Raw genomic sequence first — 20616 nt, 5'->3', positions numbered from 1 at the left:
TTTTGCACTTTATTTTCAAACATCAGTCATGCACGAGGACCTGTACTAGGCACACAGTCCATAAAAAGGCTGCTTCTGCTCCCAAGAGTACTTGTAGAACACTGAAGAGGCAGAAGGAGATGGGCAGACAGAGGAAGAGATTAAAGGAACCAGGCAGGACATGCTGCCAAACTTTTAGAGCAAACATCACAGCCAAGGAGAGATTTAACTGGGTCCCTGTCTCCATGATATTCGTATTCTAACACAAGTTTTTGGGGGTCCCATGCCCGTTCCTGACTCTATTATCTCCAGTGAGATCAGATGTGGGGAATGGAGAATACTGAAATAGAAAAAGGCTATTTTGGGCTGTCAGTGGTGTGGGGCCCCCGAGGGTCTTTGGGAGAAGCTCCGCAGTAGTTCATATACAAGGAGAGGGGTCAGTGTCTGAGCCAGCTGCCAAAAAGCTGGAGAAGCAAAAAGCTGCCTCAGCTAGGAGGGGAGGGTGGGAAGTAAAAACATAGCAAGAATTGGCTTTTTATTTTCACCTGGCTCACCAGATGCATTTTGAAAAACAGTTGCAAGCTGCTAGGAAGAAGTGCTCTCCTCCAATTTCGAGTTTTTCTACTTGCTCATCTGAAGTGGGAGAAGTGACCAGGGTGACAAGCTTCCCCACACACCCATCCTCCTTCTCCCAGGCTCTTCCTTCCCAGCAGAGGATGAGCACAGCCCCCTGCTCCACTGGGACCCTTGCATTTCCAGCACCCTACGAACCACCCCTTCACCTCCCCAAAATCTGGGTGTCACCAGTGTCCACCCCGGCGCCCGGGATGCCTGGCACCAGCTGCCCCTGCCCTGCAGTGAGCTTGCCCTTCGCATGTCTGCTCTGCTACATCTTGCCTCTTTGCACTCCCTGTCCCGTCCACCTCTTCCCTTTGCATTCCTCCTCTTCGCAGCTCTACCTCCCCTTTGTATCCCTCCCTTTTCACCTCCCCCTTTGCACCTCTCTCATTTACAGCCCTCCCCTTTGCCTATCTGCCCCCTTCCCATCTCCGCCTTTTCCCATCCCTCCCCTTTCCATCTCTGCTCCTCGCATCTCTGCCCCTCCGCACCCCCTGCCCCTCAGCCCCTCGTCCCTTGACATCTTTACCCCTTCGTCTCTCTTGCTTAGACCTCAGCCCTTCGGGTATCTGCCTCCTGGCACCCTCCTCTTCCCCTCTCCCCGCCCCCCCCCGCCCCTTTGCACCCTTTCCCTTCCCTGCCCCTTCTCATTCCCACCTCCCTGCCTTCTCCACCCCGGCCCATTCGCACCGCTCCCCCATCCCCTCCGTAGCCTCCGGGGCTGCTCACAGGGACTCCGGGTCCTACTCCCTTACCCCATAACTTCCCCTCCAACCCCCCCTGACCCCTCTCCCCTGCCCGGCCCGGCCGCGGAGCCTCCCGCGATGCCGCCTCCCCCGCGGCTGCTGCCGCTGCTGGTGCTGATGCTGGGCTTGGGGCTGGGGGGGCGAGCGGTCGGCGGGGATGGTTGCCAACTGCCAGCCGAGTGGCGACCGCTCAGCGAGGGCTGCCGAGCCGAGCTGGCGGCGATTATCGTCTACGCGAAGGTGCTGGCGCTGCACCCCGACCCTTACGGCGCCTACAACTACCTGCCCTGGCAGAGGGGTCCCCCCGACGGCCCCCAGCCAGGAGCTGGGGGGGGGCTTTTTTATTCGGCCGAGATCGAGCTGCTCTGCGACCAAGCGTGGGGCAGCATGTTGGAGGTGCCCGCCGGCTCCCGCCTCAACCTCACCGGCCTCGGCTACTTCTCCTGCCACTCGCACACCGTCATGCAGGGCTACGCTTATTTCTTCTTCCTCCGGTGAGTCCCAGCATGGGGGGTTTAGGAGAATAGGGGGTGGCCGGGAGGGAGAGGATCGGCATCCCAGCTCCGGGACATCGCTGCGACCGGGGGGATGAGCGCCTGCTCCTGCCCTGGAGCGTTTGGCTCCATCCCTGCGCCCCGCAGCGCCTTCTGTTTTGCGCGTACACCCAGAGTTTCATGGGGAAAACCCCACCCCAAACACATCATATCCCATCGTTGTCGGGCAGTAGATGTACGAGCAGCTGCTGTTGAGTAGCTCCTGGGTGCTGCTGCTTTTTTGTTTTTCACGGTGGGACGGTCAGTTCCTGTTGGCCGAAGTTTGTCATGAGAGTTTAAAACCCATACCCAGCTACTCACCCGAGAGCTTTTTTTCGACTTTCCCAAGTCCCAGACAAATCCTGACTTTGTGCTCATCGAAAGGATAAGAAAGTAAACCACAATGTGGGAACACAGCCATCACCATGACCTTTCGATCCAAGAGCGTTTGTGAAATACTACTCAGTGGCTTGTTTTGAAATACTTGGTATATTCTTACACTGGGTGCATGAGGAAACACAGTTTGATGCTGTCTAGTGCTCAGTTTCTGGTGTTATCTTTAAACGTTTTTTACATAAGTGATTTATTGACTATTTGAAGGATTATTTAGATGCTGGGATCGAGGGCAAAGCAATGCAAACTCAGGAGGAACCATGGGCCAAAATCTGCTTCATTCCTTGGGGTTCATGAATGTCTGCAGGGTGGTAGGACCCTGTAGGTGCTTACTGCTGCTCCCTGGTCCAGTCCTTCATGATGGACATTTCTGTCTGGGAGTAAGTGCTGGAAGCCACATGAAGGCTAAAAGTTTGTCTGTGCAGCCTTAGTGGTACTTATTGATCCTGGCTGAAGTAGACAAGGGGTGACTTCCTCCAGAAAGCCCAGCCCAGCCTCACAGTGGGCTGCCTGTGCAATGTGTGTTTCAGAATGGATGAGAACTACATCCTCCTGCCACACGGAGTCAACTTCCAGGAGGCGATTTTCCCAGACACCCAGGAGAACAGAAGGATGTTTGCCAGCCTTTTCCAGTTTTCCAACTGCTCACAGGCACAGCATGCACTGAGCTTCTCCAGTGACTGGGAGATTCAAGAGGACAATCGGGTAAGGGATTCACTTGTTCTCCAGTGCTTGTTTTCTAAGCAGACACAGACATTCCCATGTCATTTGCAAACATGAATGCAGAGCAAGAGGTCCAAGATTTTCCTGATCTTTTGGTGTTATCACAGGCAAAATAACACAGTAGTGGGGAGATGTCTTCAAAGGTGATCTCTGTGTTAGCTCTTCAGCTTTCCATGGACCTGAGCAAAGCTTGGTATAAATCTGTTAATGATCAATAGGTTGGAAATGAGTATTGCTTGAGATCCTGTCCTACTCCTTAACAGGTTTGCTGTCTCTAGACCCCATACTCCTCCAGCTGAAATTTTCAGGAGCAGGGATTTGCTTTTTTACTTCTGTGTTCATCTAATATAGCAAGAGGAGTGGCTGGACCATGACACTGTAAGGCATTATTCTTTCCTAACTCCACACAACAGCATAAACATCTACTTCTCAGCTACTCACCCTAAGCTGTCTTTGTAGCAGCTGAGGAAAAATAGACCCTTGAGGGCATGGTTCATCTAAGCAAAGAGGGCAGGGCTCATCTGAGTGGTGCTGGCACCTACTTCTGAGCAAGCTGAATGAAATGCCTCTTTCTCTCAAGGGAGACCACAGCAAGCAGCTCACCCTCCAGGCAATCTGCCCTTAAGACAGTATGTTTTTAGGATGGAAAGTCCAATGCTTCCCGTTGTTAGTCACTTCTGAGTCCCTTTATGGAGCTGTATTGTGGGTAATAAATGCAGGATTTAAACACCACTTCCTTGGCAGCAAGGAGCCACCTGCAGTTATGTGTGCATGTTCTGGGAGTGCATACACATCTGCAAAAGTGGAACTCAGAGAGCTGTTTTACTGCTAACCCTTGTTTTATGAGGCCAGTGGTTTCCACTGGTTAGCCAAGAACATTTTAAGAGTCTCTTTAGGTCAGGATGGACAGGACGTGTGTCATTGCTTGCATCTTCTGTAAATTCATCCAAGGCACAATATTTATGTATGGCAGCAGATGCACAAGGGGCTTGTTTGGGAGATGGATGGAGGGGGCTGAGGAGCTGGCTGAGCTCTTTCCCCTCACCAGCTGTCTGACCATCAGTGTACAAAATCTGAGCTGCTGCTTGGCTGTCTGGCCAGTGACACATCCAGCCCCCTGGGATACCCTCTGGGTGGGCATTTTGTCACTGCTGATATTTTCAGAAGGAAATGGGAAACTGTTGCATTCAAACATATATTTGGGGACAGCAGCAGGAACTGATGTTGAAGAGAAAATTTTTTCTCTTACAATTAGATTGCAGAGCTGTAATTCTGGCTGGGCAAGAAGGAGGAGGTGTAGAGCCCTGATGCCAGCTCTGCCTCCTCCCTGCCAGCCTGCAGGCTCCCAAGTGCCCCAAGCAACATTTTTGGCAAGCAAAGGCTCTGCTGCTGCCAAATCCACAGATTTTCTCGAGAAGAGCAAAGCAGCATTGGGGGACCACCAGATCCAGCCCCCGGGGTCTTTTTGTGGTGCCTCCACACTGTTTATTTAGCCATGCTGAGCCAAATGTAGGGGACCTTGCTGAGTTGGTGCTCATTTGTGCTCTCAGTGAATTTCACCGGGTAACTTTAATGGAATTCACAGGGCAGACACACACACACACACACACACACCCCAGGGTAAGCTGGGGCAATGGGAAGTGTCTGTATCAAAAGTGCATTTCAGCTGTTGCACTCTTTGACCCCACGCAGCTGTGAGCAGCTTAGGGGGGGATTAGAGCTGTTGGTGGCACAGACCAGGGCTGGGGGTTTTACAGACTTCAATACCCACCCATCGAGTGAATAAATCCAGCAGAGCTGGTGGACACTTTGTCTCCCGTTCATAATGAAAAGTAAAAGCTTCCTCTGCACCAGCTAAAAATAGTTCAGGCTGACTGTGCTCCCATTCAGCTCCTGCATCTGTGTTTGCCCAGCCCCAGATTGGGCCCATGATGGTGTTTCTGTCTGCCATGGGATTAGGAATTTATTCCCCATCTCTTCCCAATGCAGGTGCCAGTGTCCAGGGTGCAGCTTTCTTTAGCATTTTTCTCCTTTCTTTGCCTTGTCACACATTCAGGGATGACTTCCCTGGTTGCCACTGCATCTGCTGGCATCCCACCACGATGTGAACAGTTTCCATTTCCCAAATGCACTTGGCCATTTCGTTCCTGAGCTGAAACCTGTGGGGTGTGTGGGAACTATTTACAAGTGCATGTAAGGATACGACCAGGGGTAATAGGTGTAAACTGGAAGAGGGTAGATTTAGATTGGACATTAGGAAGAAATTCTTCACTATGAGACACTGGCACAGGTTGCCCAGGGAAGCTGTGGATGCCCCATCCCTTGAAGTGTTCCAGGACAGGTTGGATGGGGCTTGGAGCAACCTGGGCTGGTGGGAAGTGTCCCTACCCATGGAGGGTGGTTGGAACTGGAGGAGATGACCTTTAAGGTCCCTTCCAACACAAAGCATTCTATGGTTCATGGCACAGAAAATGAGCATTACATGGGGCATTATTCCTGAAGCTTTTTGAAAAAGAGGCTCTTTAGGAGTCTGAGGACTCTGGCAGGGGTTTCCATGATGGTATCAAATTGTGAAGAACTTGGAGAGAGAGGGAAGGGTCTTCTGATGAGGCTCACACTGAAGAGAGGAGTCAAGGGTCTCATTAGATGCTGGGTACTGACACAAATCGTTATCTAAAATCCATCAGAGATGTTTTGTGCAGTCAGAGGGAAGAGATTCTCAGAGGAGGAGGCAGCTGGAGAGAAGTTCTGGTGCCAGGAGTTAGGAGCTAAGGTCCTGCCTTTGGTTCTTGGGAGAGCTGTGTGCAAGGACACTTTAAACAGAGCTCTGTCATAAACCTCAGTGGGTGTGGAATAAAGAAGTGATGAAATCTCCTGGTTACAGCTGGATCCCATACTCCAAAAGACTTTTTGAATCCCTGCCTGTGCCCTATTCTTGATCTATTTAGGGGGTGGACATTTTAAGGGAGAATTGGGAGCTAGAAGCATGTGTGGTTGCAATGAATAATTCATGAGAGAGCCCCGTGGTGGGTGAACATCTTTTGCCTCCTATAATGCAGAGAGGTTCCTTCTGTGGGGTGTGCTTGAGCCTGTGGCAGAGCAGGGGGCCCAGAGGTGACCTGTGGCATCCTGTGCTCCTGCTTGCACTCTTCTCTCTGCTTACATGCAGGCAGCAGTGGTGGAAAGGAGGAAAACCCTGCCAGCTCCTTCTCCCAGCAGCTGTGTCTGGTGGTGCAAAAGGGGTGTGCAGGAACTTCTCGATGCACTGGAATGGGCCACCTGCCTTTTCCATCAAAGGAAAACCCTTTAAATTTTCAGAAAACTCCACGGTGTGTGCTGAAAGGAGGCCAGATCCAAGGCACATCTTGTTGGGGATAGCACATTTCTCATCCTGAGCCTGCTGCTGTCACTGGCAGCTAATTCCAAGTTGCGTTTTCATGCCTCTTGCAATCTGGGCTGAGGGCCAGATGCTGATTTCTATACTTTTCCAATAACCCCAACATCTCATAAATTCACTCAGGTGCTTGTTCTGGCCACTCCAGAGAACAGCAGTAGCTCAGGCTGGTGTTACTTTAGGCACTTGCATTTTGGCTTCCAGTTCTGCAGAGGCAATAATTAATTGGGTTCCATCCTGACTTTTCTCACAGCCCCTCAGAGATATTTGCAGACCTCCTGCTTGACTCTGGCTCCCTGCAGTAGCAGTTTCCACAAAGCTGTTGCTAAAGCCCTGAGTTCCCACCAGGCTTGGAGTTGGAGCTGGGTTTGTAATGAGTGGCCGCAACTTCTGGCAAAGTGAGGGACTCTTTCTTGCAGCACACTGCAGGTACCTGGGTCCCAGGTTTGGCCCAGTCCCAGAGCTATGTTGGCACAGATAGTAACCCAGGAATGCTCCTTTTTCCCTGTCATAATAATAGTTTTAGTCCATTCTTCCCACCCTCTGCCACTGGGAGAAAAACAGCATTCACCTAGCCAGGGAAACTTGCAGCCACAGCAGTTTCTTTTAATAAGGTGTTTTTACTAAAGAAAGAAACAATTAAGAAGTAATGCAAACCTCATTAAAATTCTTAAAAGCTTCGTGTTTTTACCCAGATTTCATAGTGGTCCCCAGAGGGAAGACCCACAGTGCTGTCAAAGAGTTTGTGAAACCTGACAGCCTCCCATGCAGGCACAGTGTGCAGCCTCTGGGTCACCCCTGCCTCAGGAAACCAACCTGAGCATCCCTTTTCCTTTACCCCTGCTTCCCCCAGTGCCTCTGAAATTCTTCCCCAACCCCTGTGTGCCTCCCAGCTATTCCCCAGTGCAAGTGGTGGTGCTGGTGTTTGGTTTCTGGTGCTTGTAGGCAGCAGAACTTTTTCTTTCAAGAACTTGCAACTTTTTCTTGCTTATAAGGAGTCCAAGGGGTCAGGGTTTTCTTTGGGAGATGGGGATGAGAGTTCTGGGGACAGAGAGGGGGTATGGGAATGGGGCAATGGGACTGGAGGGCATCCATATATACCAATGCCTCTTTCTCACAAGATATTTTCCTTATGGCTAAGTGCAGAGGATTGATTTCAGCTGCTCAAGCTGGGAGGTGGGAATTGCTCCTGCAGCTCCCCCCTCTTGCAGTGCCTGCTGCTAAGCCAGGGGGTGATGCAGTGGGTTGAGATTGGAATCCTGCAGCCCTAGAGTTTTACCATCTTAGTGCAGATCTAGAGGCTGTTTTCTTCTTCTGCAGAGCTGTGTGATCTCTTAGGTAAGACCTTGTTGCCTTGTCTGCACATGGGGGATTACACCAAGGAGGTTGGAGGTCTGGCCATAATAAGGTCTGTAGAAGTGTCAAACAGCACTTTTCATTATTTATCATTCAAAGGAGTTTTAACTCCTGGTGTTCTTGATCAGTTGATAGGGAAACGTGGTCTTCTGGTCTCCATTCCAGCTTCCTGTGAGCTGCTGAGATGCTCACAACCTGGGGCCCTGGGGTGCTTCTTTTACAGGGCACCCTCCTCCCCTTTTTTCACACAGGAGAGTTGCAAAATCACCCAGGGTGCATCATAGGGAGGGATTTAACAGCAGTATGTCAAGCCCAGCATGAACAACTGTGAGAGTACAAGCACTGCCATAAATCCCATGGAAATTAAGGGGACCAATAACTTCAGCTAAGCCTGGAGAGATTATAGATTTTATTAAGCCTCTCTCCCTGCAATGCTTCTCCTTCTCTCAAGCATCAGGGCCATGACCAGGCTGTTACTTCAATTGATTTAAATGAAACAACTTGCCTTCTGAGAGGCCTCCAGAGATTTATCTGGGTAATAATAAAGCTTTTATGAGAGTACTCAGTGTCCCAAATAAAAAACATGGTAATTAGTGGGTTAGCAGTCTGTCTACAAGTACCTGCTTAGCATCTTTGGGCCTGGGTCCTCCTCTCTGGTGGCATTTTGGCTGCTGTCACAACCTGATGACCTGATTGGGACATCTGCAAAGCTGGGGAGAAGCTGAAAATGGAAACAGATAAGAAAAGTAATGTCACTGCATAAATGGCCTTGCTATTATTATGCAAAGCAAGAATTAAATTAAATGGCATCCTTCCTCTGTGGAAGCAGAAGAAATTATTTGAGAGCTATTCGTATTTTAGCAGTGGCTGTGTCCATGTACTGGGAGCCACTGGTTTGGATCCATTCCCTGAACCCATCTGTGGGCAGCACCACACTGGGTCAGTCTGTTCCTGCCCTGATGCTCTCAGCTGGTTGCAGGGTGGTGGCTCTCATTCAGAAACACTTCACAGGACCATGAAAGCTTAAATCAGAGAAATGGCTGCTTGCACAAAACCACTTTGGGCTATGAGAAGGGCTTGGTCGTAGGATGTTTGCTGTGGGGACCTGTTTTCATCCATCTTCCCAGGCAACGTACCCCTGGAGAGGACAAAAGAAGAAGGAAAGCTGGGGAAGTCCTCATAATTTGTCTGATTTTGAATCTGGACAGGGATTAAGTAGTATCCTGAATGTTACCTGCTGGTGTGAGAGCCTAAGCTGTGTTGGATAGAGGGATGAGACCTCTTCCTGCTGTATCTGAGATGGACATTGGTGATACTGAAGGTGACTCTGCTCTATGGGAATCAAGCAAAGGCCACTAGGAAAAAAACCCTAACGGGTTTCAGGTGAATTTTCATCCATGATTTCCACCAAGAGAAAGCAAAAAAGCATTTTGTTTTTCTCTTTTAAAACCACTTCTGCTCTTGAGGATTTCCCTCTGTGCTCTGAGTACTGGGAGAGGAATAACAGGACTGGAAAACAGCAGTTGTGGAGTCCAGAGCCAGGAGTTTTAGGGGAAGGACTGGTTTGGGAAAGAACAGGCAGCAGCCTGGCTTGGTTAAGAGAGTTTCTTTAATTCCCATGTACTGACCTTTTGTGTTTGTTTGTGGTGTAAGCCACAGAAACCCTTCTCTGGTCCTAAGGCACTAGGGAAATAGAAAATATCCTGAGTTCTAAACAGTGCTACGTGGCAAGGGCAGGGCAAAAAGACCTTGTGATAAATGAAAGTGAGGTCCAGTAGCTAGAAGTTTGAAAATCTAATTTAACATTCAATTTCTTGCCTGGCCATTTATTACAAGAGTTGTTGCTCTACTACCCTGAACAGTAGAATGCACAATAGAAAGTGGATGTCCCTTCTGGGTCGTTTGAACAGTGATTTACAGAGCTTTTGTTCTCCTCCTACAAGCCCTCCCAGAGCTTCCCCCCCTCCCTAAATCTGTGTTTAATTTGAATGCATGTAAGCAATATAAGATGTAATGGAGAACTGCTGACAAGTGTCTGGGATGAGGGGAGACCAGGAGACATTTGGGTAACATCCCCAAGAGTCTTCTGGCTTAGAAATGGCATTGACTCATTTCCAAATCTTCCCACCCAGGCTGTAGGAAAGGATTCATAGGGGTCGGATTGGCATCTCCTTATCAGTTTTCTCTCTTCCCACAGGCACACAGGCTGTTAAAATACAGAGTGAAAGGTTACAGAGAGGTTCAAAATTGTCTTATCCATGGTATGTTTCCATTGCATCTGGTCTTTCTTATATTTATAGCACTCAGAAAGTGTTCTAAGTGTTTCCCAGGAGAAAAATGGGGGAAATTCTCTGGTTTTAGGATGGCTGTTAGAGATACCTTGTTTCTGTATCAGAAGGTGGGTTGGCTGACTGCCATCTGTAATGCAGGAGAGTTGACCTGAGGTAGCATGGGTGCCTTGAATTGGATGTTGGTTGTGAACAACCTGAATGTGGGGTTGAATGAGCTTTTTCCCCACCCATCTGAACTCTTGTCCTTGCTGACAGTAACCAAAAGTTGGGAATTGCTGATGTGAAACCCTCACTTATCACCCTCCTGGTACTAACACAGGTGCAGGACAAAGTCAGGGGAGTCCCAAATCAGTGTCCCAGCTCCTGGTGGATGAGTTTGAACCAACTTGCTCCCTACCAACAGTACAGATGATGCCAAAACACAGCACTCTCATGAGTGCCTCTCATGTCTCAGGCTCATCCAAGTACATGATATCCTTAAAAATATCTGTTTTCCATCCCTCTGAGCAAGGAAATGCCTTACCAGCCATGGATATGTATGTGCATGTACACAGCTGTCTCCTCTGAAGGGTGAAACAGCAGACTTTCCAGGAATTGGCAATGCATGAAGACCCACATGGCTTCAGGCTGTTTTTAATTACCCAGAGCCACACTGTAAATAAGTTCTGCCAAATGCACTAAATAATTCTGGGTTTTATGCCATGAAGTTAGCTGCTGCTGTACATCACCTTGGGGGTGAGCAGGCATCTGACCCTGGCCCCAGGACACCTTTTTGGCTTCTCCCACTGCCACAGGGATGGGAAGCTGCTGGTGGCCACAGAGGGGGTTGTGAGCTGGGCTCTGGATGTTGAGTGACACAAAGATGGGACTGAAGGGACTTTGTTGTCCCTCCTGTGTTTCAGAGCCAAGGCTGCCTGGAAGGCTGCTGTAGCCTTGGGGTTTCCAGCCCAGAGGTGGGTGAAAGACTCATGGATGTGCTGCCTCAGTTCTTGCTTAACTGGAGGAAGATTTTTTTTTTTTTGCAAGCCCCTTGAATCTGGGAAAAAATCTTTTCTTTCCACTTCTGCCTTTCCCCTCACCTTTCTGTGAGACAGATACAGAAAAAGGTGGAGCAAAACGTTTATTAAAATCAGCAGTCACCAAAATCCATCTGGCAGACAGGACACCTGTAATGCTGCCTGTAACCAGATCAGCCCTTGTGGCTTGAAGGGAGATCTTTCAACCTGGGACATGTTTTCTCCCACCCCATATATTTTGATGCTTTTTCGTTTTTGTTTTTTTTCCACGACTGGCAAGTCCCGTTGGCGCTGAGGCAGCAGCAGCTCAAATCCCTAATGGAAGCTGCAGACAGAGCCTTTTAAACCCATCCCAGCTCTGCCAGCCAAGTGCCTTTCCAAATTACCCTGGAGAAGTGTCCTTGCTCTGTTTCACCCAGCCAGGAGCATCTAGGTGATGCCAGGCTTGGCTTTGCCACCTGCCCTGGAAACACGCAGCCCCTCACTGCTGCTGGTGCCAAGTGACAAACCAGAGCATCCAGTTTCAGGGCACTGGGAGTATGCAGGTTCAGCACAACCAACTCAACAGCTCATTGCAGGTGCTTCTGACAGCTGATGCAGTGACAACCTCCTTTTGCTGCCCTAGTTTGCCAGGTTTTGGGTTTTTTTTTTTTAAAAAAAATGCTGCTACAACTGTTAGTCCAGTTATCTGTAAAATGAATGATGGTCAGGAAAAATATACTTGAGGGAGAAGCAAGTTTCCATGACACTGTATAATGTGAAGGGGAACTAATAAAGCTAGAAAGCCAGGTCTGACTTTCTGCCCAAAAAAGAGTCAGCAAGGGAAAAAATATTCCTGAGATCTCACAGCACTTCATAGACTTGTTCTGCAGGTTGTTTTGTTTGGGTTTTTTTGCATTTCCTAGGTCAATGGGGAAGCAGCAGAAGGACCAGCTACTGCAAGGGGGGATGCCAGTGCAATGTTTTGTATTGAGACATGGGACAATAATGCAAACTAGTACCTGCTCACTGTCACCTCCAAACTGACCTTCCCCACCATGCAGGGCAGCAGAGCTGTGCCCATTCTGCAGATGGTAAAAGTGGGGCAGGTGTGGTAGGGGAAATGATGACCCACTAAATGGTGACAATTTCACCTCAGTATCCCAGTCCAGTGGAGACAATTCATTTCGACCCAGGATTAATGTTCACTTGGATTAGAAACAACTTTCTGAATACTTTTTCTGTCAGCTTATTCATACACATCCTGTACCCTTCCTTCCCTCTTTGTGCCTTCCAACCTGATTGCTCAGGCACTGCCTTATCTAAGTAAGGAGAATGGTTCATTGAGACATGAGCAAATGTGGTTTGGTTGTGGTTTATTCCAACCTGTTAGTGGTATGAAGCCTGTCTTCCTTCTCCAGGTGGACTGTGACAAGTGTCCTCCTCGTTGCCTCCAAATGTAATGGGATTATCACCTCCATTTGTCTTCACTTTAAACCCATTTCAGAGCACAGTCATTTGTTTGGCTTGCTTTTTATCTTTCCAGGGCTTTTAGACAGGGTCTGAACACAATTATGTCCTTATGGATGTGTTTTATTATAAGTTTTTAATGTGGAAAAAATTCAGCTCGTTGCATAACTCCATGGTATTTGAGGAGAGGGAGAAAGAAAAGTCAAAATGGAGGAACAACTTGTACTGATGCTGGCTGAGTGTAAGAACAGAAATTTGGATTCTGTAAGTCCCTGTTTCCATTACATGGGTAAAGAAGTCCTGTTTCAGAGCCTTTGAAGCACGAACATAGAAGCTGCACCCACTCAAAATCCTCCATTTTCTTGCAGAACAGGAATGCTCTTTTCCAGCTTAAAAGCATCATCATGGGGTGTGGAAGAGGAGGAATAATGAGAAAGGGGCTTAGACATAATGACCATAGGGGAGCTCTACCAGATGCCAGGCCATGCTTTAGAAGAGTTCTGAGGTCTCAGGTGGGTGGGAGAGAGTTTATTCATGGCACATAAAAGATGTCTTACAATGAGATTCTTTATGATTGTGGTTTATCTGTGGGAAACAGGAAGATTGTTTTTTCCTGTAAGTACCTCTCTTTGGGAGGTATCTGGAAGTAGAGACAAATAAAATGGCCTCAAGTTGCACCAGGGGACATTCAGATTGGATATTATAAAAAAAAAAAAAAAAAAATTGCTGAAAGAGCACTGACATTGAAACAAGCTGCCCAGGGATGTGGTGGAGTCACCACCATCCCTGGAGTTGTTCAGAAAAGATATAGATGTGGCACTTCAGGACTTGGCTTAGTGGGCTTGGTGGTGTTGTGTTGATGATAGAGGTTTTTTCCCAGACTTAGTGATTCTATGAATCCTAAAAAAAAACAAGATGTAAAAGAGAGAAATTTTTTAAAAAAAGCAAAAACATGGAAAGAGGAAATGATGAAATAATTTATAAAGTGTGTAACCAGATGATGTGGTGAAATTGTCATCAGTTAGTGGGTCTCTTAGTCAGAAGACAACATTTTCATTTTGCTACCTGCCTCTGGAAAAAGATCCATTGCACAGGTCATGACATGGATCTGGGAGGAACTACCTAGAGTTTCAAAACACTGCCCATGTCCACGTCTAATTCCTCACACTGGGTGGATGTGGCAACATCTTGCTCCATCTGGAGAGGGTTTGGATCTCCTATGCTGTGGCTGAGCAGCTCCAGGAGGTACCAAGCCCAGCTCCATGGTCTGAATTTGAGAAGACAGCATATAGGTGAATTTTTCTAAAAATCACTGGCAAGTTCCCTGGGCCCTTCAAAAAACTACAGCCGTGTGGGACAATAATACTGATGTTGGGAAAAGTCTGCAGATTGGAAGAAAACCAAGGGAAGGGTTTAAAAAACCCCAGGGAAGGGCTGTTGCTACCATCAGTGACCGGGTTTCTGCCCTTTTACATGTTTTAGGCTCAGGCACATGTTATCTGAGTCCAGTGAACACTTCATGGTCTGTCCCTTGAACTCCTCATTGAGTTTTCTTAAGTCTCAGTTTCAAAGGACAGGGGAACAAATGTGATTCTTGGTTCTTTCCCCAAAGGTATAGATTAAGTGTATCCTGGAAATAATATTTTATGCTCAAGTTTTTCCCGATGCAATAAAAATGTAGTAAAAACACATCTAGTGGCAAAACCCTCCAATATTTAGCTCCTAGAAGCAGCTGAAAGACTCACAGAACTGTCCTGGCATTTCCATGTCAGGGGCATCCTGGAGCTGCTAGGATGTATCCTGTTCCTTATGGATGGACATTGCTCCAGAAACACATTGCAGATGTTGAGGATGTGAAGGAGCTGGCTCCTTCCATTGCAGTGCTGGGACAGAGAAGGGCTAAAGCCAAAATACCAGACTGGAGGGATCCCTGAGGCACTCGATTGCCTGTTCTGTGTCTGGATTTCAGGATCAGCCTCTGGTTTGGTTCCTGCTCATTGTCAGAAATGCCTGAAATGGGAGAAGCCTCCTGTGGTCCCTGCTAATGAAATGGTGTTTATCACGCTCTGGTAATTGCATTTGCTATGGTATTTACAGCATTTCCTAAGTTTTGAAATGGAGAGATCTCAGGCTTGCCCAGGGCTAATTAATTGTGTACCCTGACCTGCTCCTAAGCCCACATGTGTCTTTAAACATTAACAACACATTGGCAGTGGACAGGGCTGGTCTCTACCCAACCTTACTGAGCTGGGAATGTGGCTATTGCAGTGTTAATGTTTGCTTTCAGTATATTGTCCCTTCCTCTGAGGTGATCCCCGGGAATCTTATTTTTTTCCCTTTCCTTTCCTTTCCTTTCCTTTCCTTTCCTTTCCTTTCCTTTCCTTTCCTTTCCTTTCCTTTCCTTTCCTTTCCTTTCCTTTCCTCTTTCCTTTCCTTTCCTCTTTCCTTTCCTTTCCCTCTTCTCTTCTCTTCTCTTCTCTTCTCTTCTCTTCTCTTCTCTTCTCTTCTCTTCTCTTCTCTTCTCTTCTCTTCTCTTCTCTTCTCTTCTCTTCTCTTCTCTTCTCTTCTCTTCTCTTCTCTTCTCTTCTCTTCTCTTCTTCTCTTCTTCAGTGTCTTAGAAATGTGCTTTCAGTTACCATAATATGTTGGGGGTTTTTGGTTTTTTGTTTGGTTTTTATTCTCTTCAGGGAACCTACTAAAAGAACAAACATTAAATTCTTTATTTTTTCCACCCTCAAGCCCAGAAAGTTCAGAGGTGAGGCCTACTGGGTGTCACTGCCAGTTCCACCCCTGGCTAGGAATCAGCAGACAGACACCAACCTCTATGGGAGCAACCCAGCTGCCTGTGTCTCTTTGAGATGACACAGGGGATCTGAGAGGGCATGAGACTGGGAATTCACCAGGAATTTCAGTATTTCATCACTGGGACATCATCCTCTCCCATGGCAGCTGGAGCCCACATGGGCATTTTCAGGTGGCACAGGATGGGGAGCTGCATCACACTTAATTTTATTTAATTATGAGAAAGAGCAATTATGAGAATTGCCAACAGAAATACTGCCTACAGGAACATCTGGCAAAACAGAGCTAACTGATACCAGTGGTGTGTCCCCTGCTTTACAGCACCCATGCTTTCTCCAGGCAGAAATTCATACTGAAGGGGCCGGTTAATGAATGTGCATCTCTCAGCACATAACACATGATGGGTGACAAGTCCAAATATTGAGACCTGGTTCTTCCCATGACCCAGGCTGTGCTGGGAGTGACAGCTGCATTTTGGGGTTCCTGACCTCTCTAGAGCAGCACTGTGATTCAGAAATCCATGCCCAGCATAAAATGTGAATTGAAAGAATTCCTGTGTTGCAGCCAGTGCTGTGAGGAGCCCTGCAAATCCCTGGGTTTGGATTCTTCTTGTCTTTTGGATGAAGACAATATATTATTGTTGCAGAAACAGAGCCCATTGGAGCTCCCACTGGTGTCTGGCCTTGGTTCTGTATGGACTTGGTTGTGTCTGACCTGGTCCTGGACCATTTTATGCTACAGCTCTCTGACCATGACAATGGCTCTGTCTCATTTGCCTCATCTGGCTCTGCTTTTCCTGGATACAACAGTTCTGTGTCTAAATTCAGTGGATTCTGGAAAAGTCCAGAGCTTGAAACAAGCATTGCAGACTGCCTGGAGTCCTCCTGCAGTTGTTGCTCTGTGGACCAGGTGGCTTGAATTTGGCTGCAGCTTATGATGCATTTTGGAGTCTTTATCTTCTGGCTTATAAAACCTTTTGGATAAGATTTGCTGAATGCGTGTAAGACATTGAGTTTTATTTTATGGATTTAAATCCAGTTTTCTAAATTGCTTTAAATTCCTTGTGTTCTGAAATTCCAAAACCCCTGGCCCCCTTTTTTAAAAAAAGCTTGTGGTCAGTTAGAGCTTGATTTAGGAACTGGCACAAAATGTGTAAATGAAACTGAAAACATTTTTCAAAATGGCTTTAGGAAAAGAAAAGGAAAAAAAAAAGAGAGGACACATGTTATCAATCCTTTACCAAGAGGGAACACTGTTTCTGACCACAGAAAGCTTTAGGCTCCAAACCTTGTAGTAACAACTGGAATAAGCTTTCTAATCCAGGCAGTGTTGTTGGAACCAACGTGTAAGACAACCTTGTTACATGGAGAGTTCTAAATTACTTCAACATTGATTTTAGGGCTTTTTTCTATTTGGTCTCCAAGTAAGTAGTCTAGATGGGACTCTGAACTTATTTTTTTCCATGCATTTTAGGCATAAATATTCTATTTTGGGATTGACTTCTTGGTTGGATATTTTTAAAGCAGTAGTCGAAAGGAGTTAGGGAGCTTGTCTTCTACAGTATTGCTCCCAAAATATGAGTTAGGACTGAATTTCATTGCATACAGGGCTCCAAAGCACTGTGCCAACAGCAGAGTGGAGTATGAGAGTCCTTTGGGCAGGTGCTCCAGCACTGGAACCCCTGAATTGATGCAAAATGATGTATTCTGGGAAAAAAGTGGAGAATAGAAGTTGGGGCTACAAAAGAAGTGCAAGATAGGTGTTGGTTTGATTTTGAAAGTTGGAACTGGAAATGAAACTATATTCAAGTTAAGCAATCTATTGAGTAGCCAGATCTGATGATCTACTGTCCTGGGTAGAAGCAGTTTAGGACCATGTTCCAAATCTGCTGAAACTCACACTGACTTCAAAGGAAGAAGAATCACATGTTCAGGAATACAGTCCTCTTTCTGCTCTTTCTGAGCCTGCACCTGCAATTTCTTATGTGTGCAATCTGTGGCTGTGATGGAAGAAGTTGGTGTGAAGGATTTTGGGTACTTTGGGGCTGGAGGAACCTAAAGATGTCATGAAGAACCAGCCAAAAAACCCACAATCTTGCTTCTGTTCATGTGGCTGGAACAGAGGATTGCCCCATGGCAAGCAGAGGAGACATGCTACTCAGAAAAACACAGTTTCTGGAAAAGAGCAGGAGATACCAATGTAAAGCAGGTATCTGGGGAGGAGATTAAGAAGAGGGCAACAACATCTGGTGGTTCCTGCTAATGGTCTCCCAGCCTCCAATGTTTTCAGGTAAAGGACTCTCTGTGGTCAGGTTATTTCTGTATACTTAGTTGTTTCTACACATTCAGTGCCTTTCACTGGATTTATCTTCCATGAAGGGATCCATCCTCCTCTTGTGAATAATGAACCGCTTTTTGGTTGCCTTAAACCTAGCTGCTGCTGTATCATTTAATGCCCTCAGTTCTACTGATGAAAGATGCTGTCAGTGCCTATTTACACCCTCTATGGCACTTGTGAGCCTGTTGACCTCCATCCTCTATCCTCTTGTAGCATAGGAGTCAATGTTGCAGATCATGTTTGATGTCTGAGCCTCCAAGAAGTTTGTTTCTGCCCTATCCTGGATGGGAATTGGCTCCCACAAATGCTTTGTGATGCAGGTCCATGAGAAAAGAGGGAGTAAAGCCCCTTCCCTGACTGTCTGGGACCTCCCACTGCTGTTGCCACAGGGAAATTTCAGAGTTTTGCCTAGACTCTGAAACGGGGTTGGAAGTGCCAACAGGGAAAGCAAATATTTGTGTGCAAGACTTAACCCCAAAAAGATTAAGTGCAGATGAATGTCAGTGGTGCCAGCAACCTGCGAGAGAAAGTGAAAGCTGAGAAGGATGTAAAACCAGAACATGGTGAGGGGAAAAAAAAATAAAAGAAAGAAAGAATAAAATGCAAACCAGATTAGAAGCAAGTCAGGGAGAAGGAAAATTTCAACAGGGCTTTTTCCTTTCCCAAAGACAAGCAGCATGAAGAACAGCAAGAGGAGCACTGCAGCAGGGGCTGAGGAGCATTAAGAGCCTGGGAAGCTCCCTGTGTGATCATGGAGCAGGGAGAGGGGGGAAATCCCAGCACAAGGGATGCAGCTTGATGGGATGCTGCATGGGCAACAGATACCTTTGGAAGCTGGATAGAGCCCTGGAGGTCATGAGTATCATGCTCTGCCTTCAGTTCCCACTTCTTCAGCTCTGGAAGTCAATTGCTAGGTGGGGAAGTGGTGATCTGTAGGTAGAGGTTTGGTTTTGTGAAGCTTGGCCCATATTCTGTGGGAGGAGAGCCTTGGAGTTTGGAAAGCATCCATCTCAGAAAAATCCTAAGTGGTAGGGCTGTCTAGACTAGTCAGGAAGGCATGAACAAGTAACCAGGGGAATAGAGAAGAAAAAGAAAGTGTGATGCCTCACCTAGAATTAAATTAAGATGTCAGGGGGAGAAAAAATTGAATAAGAACTTCAAAAGGATGCAAACAGAAGATGTTTTTAACTGCCTTTATTCTAATGTTGTAAACCTGGGTAACAAGGAGAGGAAATAAGACATGCCCATCACTGGGCTTACATGCTGCTGCTGGAAGTGGGTGGGGAGACTTATGGTAGGAATGTTACAATTAATTATTATAAATCTTTTCCTAATGACTGTGTGGGCAGCATGCAGGTGTGTGTGAGGACTCTGGCAGCCTGACAAAAATGTAATTATTGGTTACAGAGTTAGCAGTGATACAGAAGCAAATACTCTTTGGCACTTGGTTGATCAGCAAAGTGCTAATTAGTGATTGCCAGAGGCCACAGTGCTTCTCTGGAGAGGAAAGCAGCACCTCCTGAAACACCTGGATGTAGCTTGGGTGGGAGCCTAGAGGGAGCAGGACTTACCTGGGAGGCTGCAATTATAGCAAGGATTTCCTGACTTGGAAATCAAACCAGAACTGTTAATTTTTAATTTTTTTTTTTTTATTTGAACTGCAACTGGAAATTGGGAGCAATGTAGGTTCATATAACCCGACTTAAAGGAAGTGTTTTTTTAAACTGAAGTAGATCATTAATCTTCAGTTTGCCAGGGGACATGATGGAAAAGGATTGGATCTCAGCATTCAGAAAGGGACTGGATCTTTTTTCCTAGGGAAGTTATGCACCTGCTGAGTTCATCTGGTAAGCAAAGCGAATGACCCCAAACAGTTTTATACAGGAAATCAGATTTAATATGGTTTAAATAGAAATGATCTTTGTTGTCCTCATTGCCCTGTACTGGGCCTGAGCTTCCAAAATACTATTTTCTAGTATGACTGACAGAAAACATTTTTTTGGGGGGCTATACACCATGTAATGGAGAACTCAATGTCCTTGCCCTAAACCCCATCCTTAGTGATTTGTCTCCTTGTGGGCCATGGGAAACTTTATACAGCTGTGATCACACAGAAATCCCAACCACAGGAGTGAACAAGAAGCAGCCCTAAAAGTAAGGTCAGAAGCTGTCCAAGGGTCTCTTCTTCCCAAGCTCCACTACAGCCGAAGAGTCAGGGTGAGAACAAGCATTGCTGTATGGAGGATGTCCTCTAAAATCACTTCAGAACAGAAGTCTTTTTACATTCCCTGTGGCAACGAGCCACACCAGAGCAGCTTTAAAAACGGGGAGGGCAAGGACAGATCCATCTCTGTCACAGCAGTGACAGCCAAGTAGTGCTTGTGTGTTCCTTTAAAGATGTGTGCTGAGCCCTTTCCCACTCGGAGTGCTCTTTGCTGAAGTATTAAGGGAATGGGAAAGAGTCCAGAAAACTGGTTCAACTCAGCTGACACCATGAAGTTTAAAAAAGGAGCAGGAAAGAGATTGAGTCCTGCAGCACACTGGTGACCTGCCACCAGCTGGGGCTGTAGCAATGGTCCTGGCATCACAAACCCCTGCTCAAAGGGGTCCAGCAGCTGTTGAAAGGGAGGCTGGAATAACATGGCTGCTACAGGGGGTTTTTTTTGGGTCCTGATGAAAATAGGAAAAGGGATTTGTGAGGTAACCTTCAGGAGACTTTAGACTCTGGTGGCTACAAGGAGTGAAAGTTCCCTATAGCACCACATTGCCCTTGAAGACATGGGAAATCTGCAACAGTGAATTGGTTCTGTTTTGTCCAAGCTGAGCAGAGCTGTGTCCTCTCCTTCAGAACTTTTGCAAGCCTGGCAGATGCTGTGTGGGAATTGTGTGTGTGCTGAAACACCTATAGTGGTTAAATGTATAATACACACACAGAATGAAGACTGAGGACTGCCCATCTGCAGTTAGGATTTGTCATGG

At 46.9% G+C, this 20616-nt stretch overlaps 1 protein-coding gene across 1 annotated transcript in view; it reads left to right on the top strand.

The window, feature by feature from the left end:
* The first annotated feature begins 1288 nt into the window (after window positions 1–1288).
* The window catches only part of CCDC3 (coiled-coil domain containing 3), a 38872-nt gene continuing 19544 nt past the window's right edge, over window positions 1289–20616 (top strand). The window contains exons 1-2 of the mRNA XM_030460434.1: window positions 1289–1837; window positions 2800–2974. Of these exons, the coding sequence (XP_030316294.1) occupies window positions 1422–1837; window positions 2800–2974 (591 nt within the window). The 5' untranslated portion in view covers window positions 1289–1421. The remainder of the gene's footprint in view (window positions 1838–2799; window positions 2975–20616) is intronic.

The sequence above is a fragment of the Calypte anna genome, chromosome 1, assembly GCF_003957555.1.
Source record: "Calypte anna isolate BGI_N300 chromosome 1, bCalAnn1_v1.p, whole genome shotgun sequence".
NCBI classification, from domain to species: domain Eukaryota; kingdom Metazoa; phylum Chordata; class Aves; order Apodiformes; family Trochilidae; genus Calypte; species Calypte anna.
This window is presented reverse-complemented; position numbering and strand designations above follow the sequence as displayed.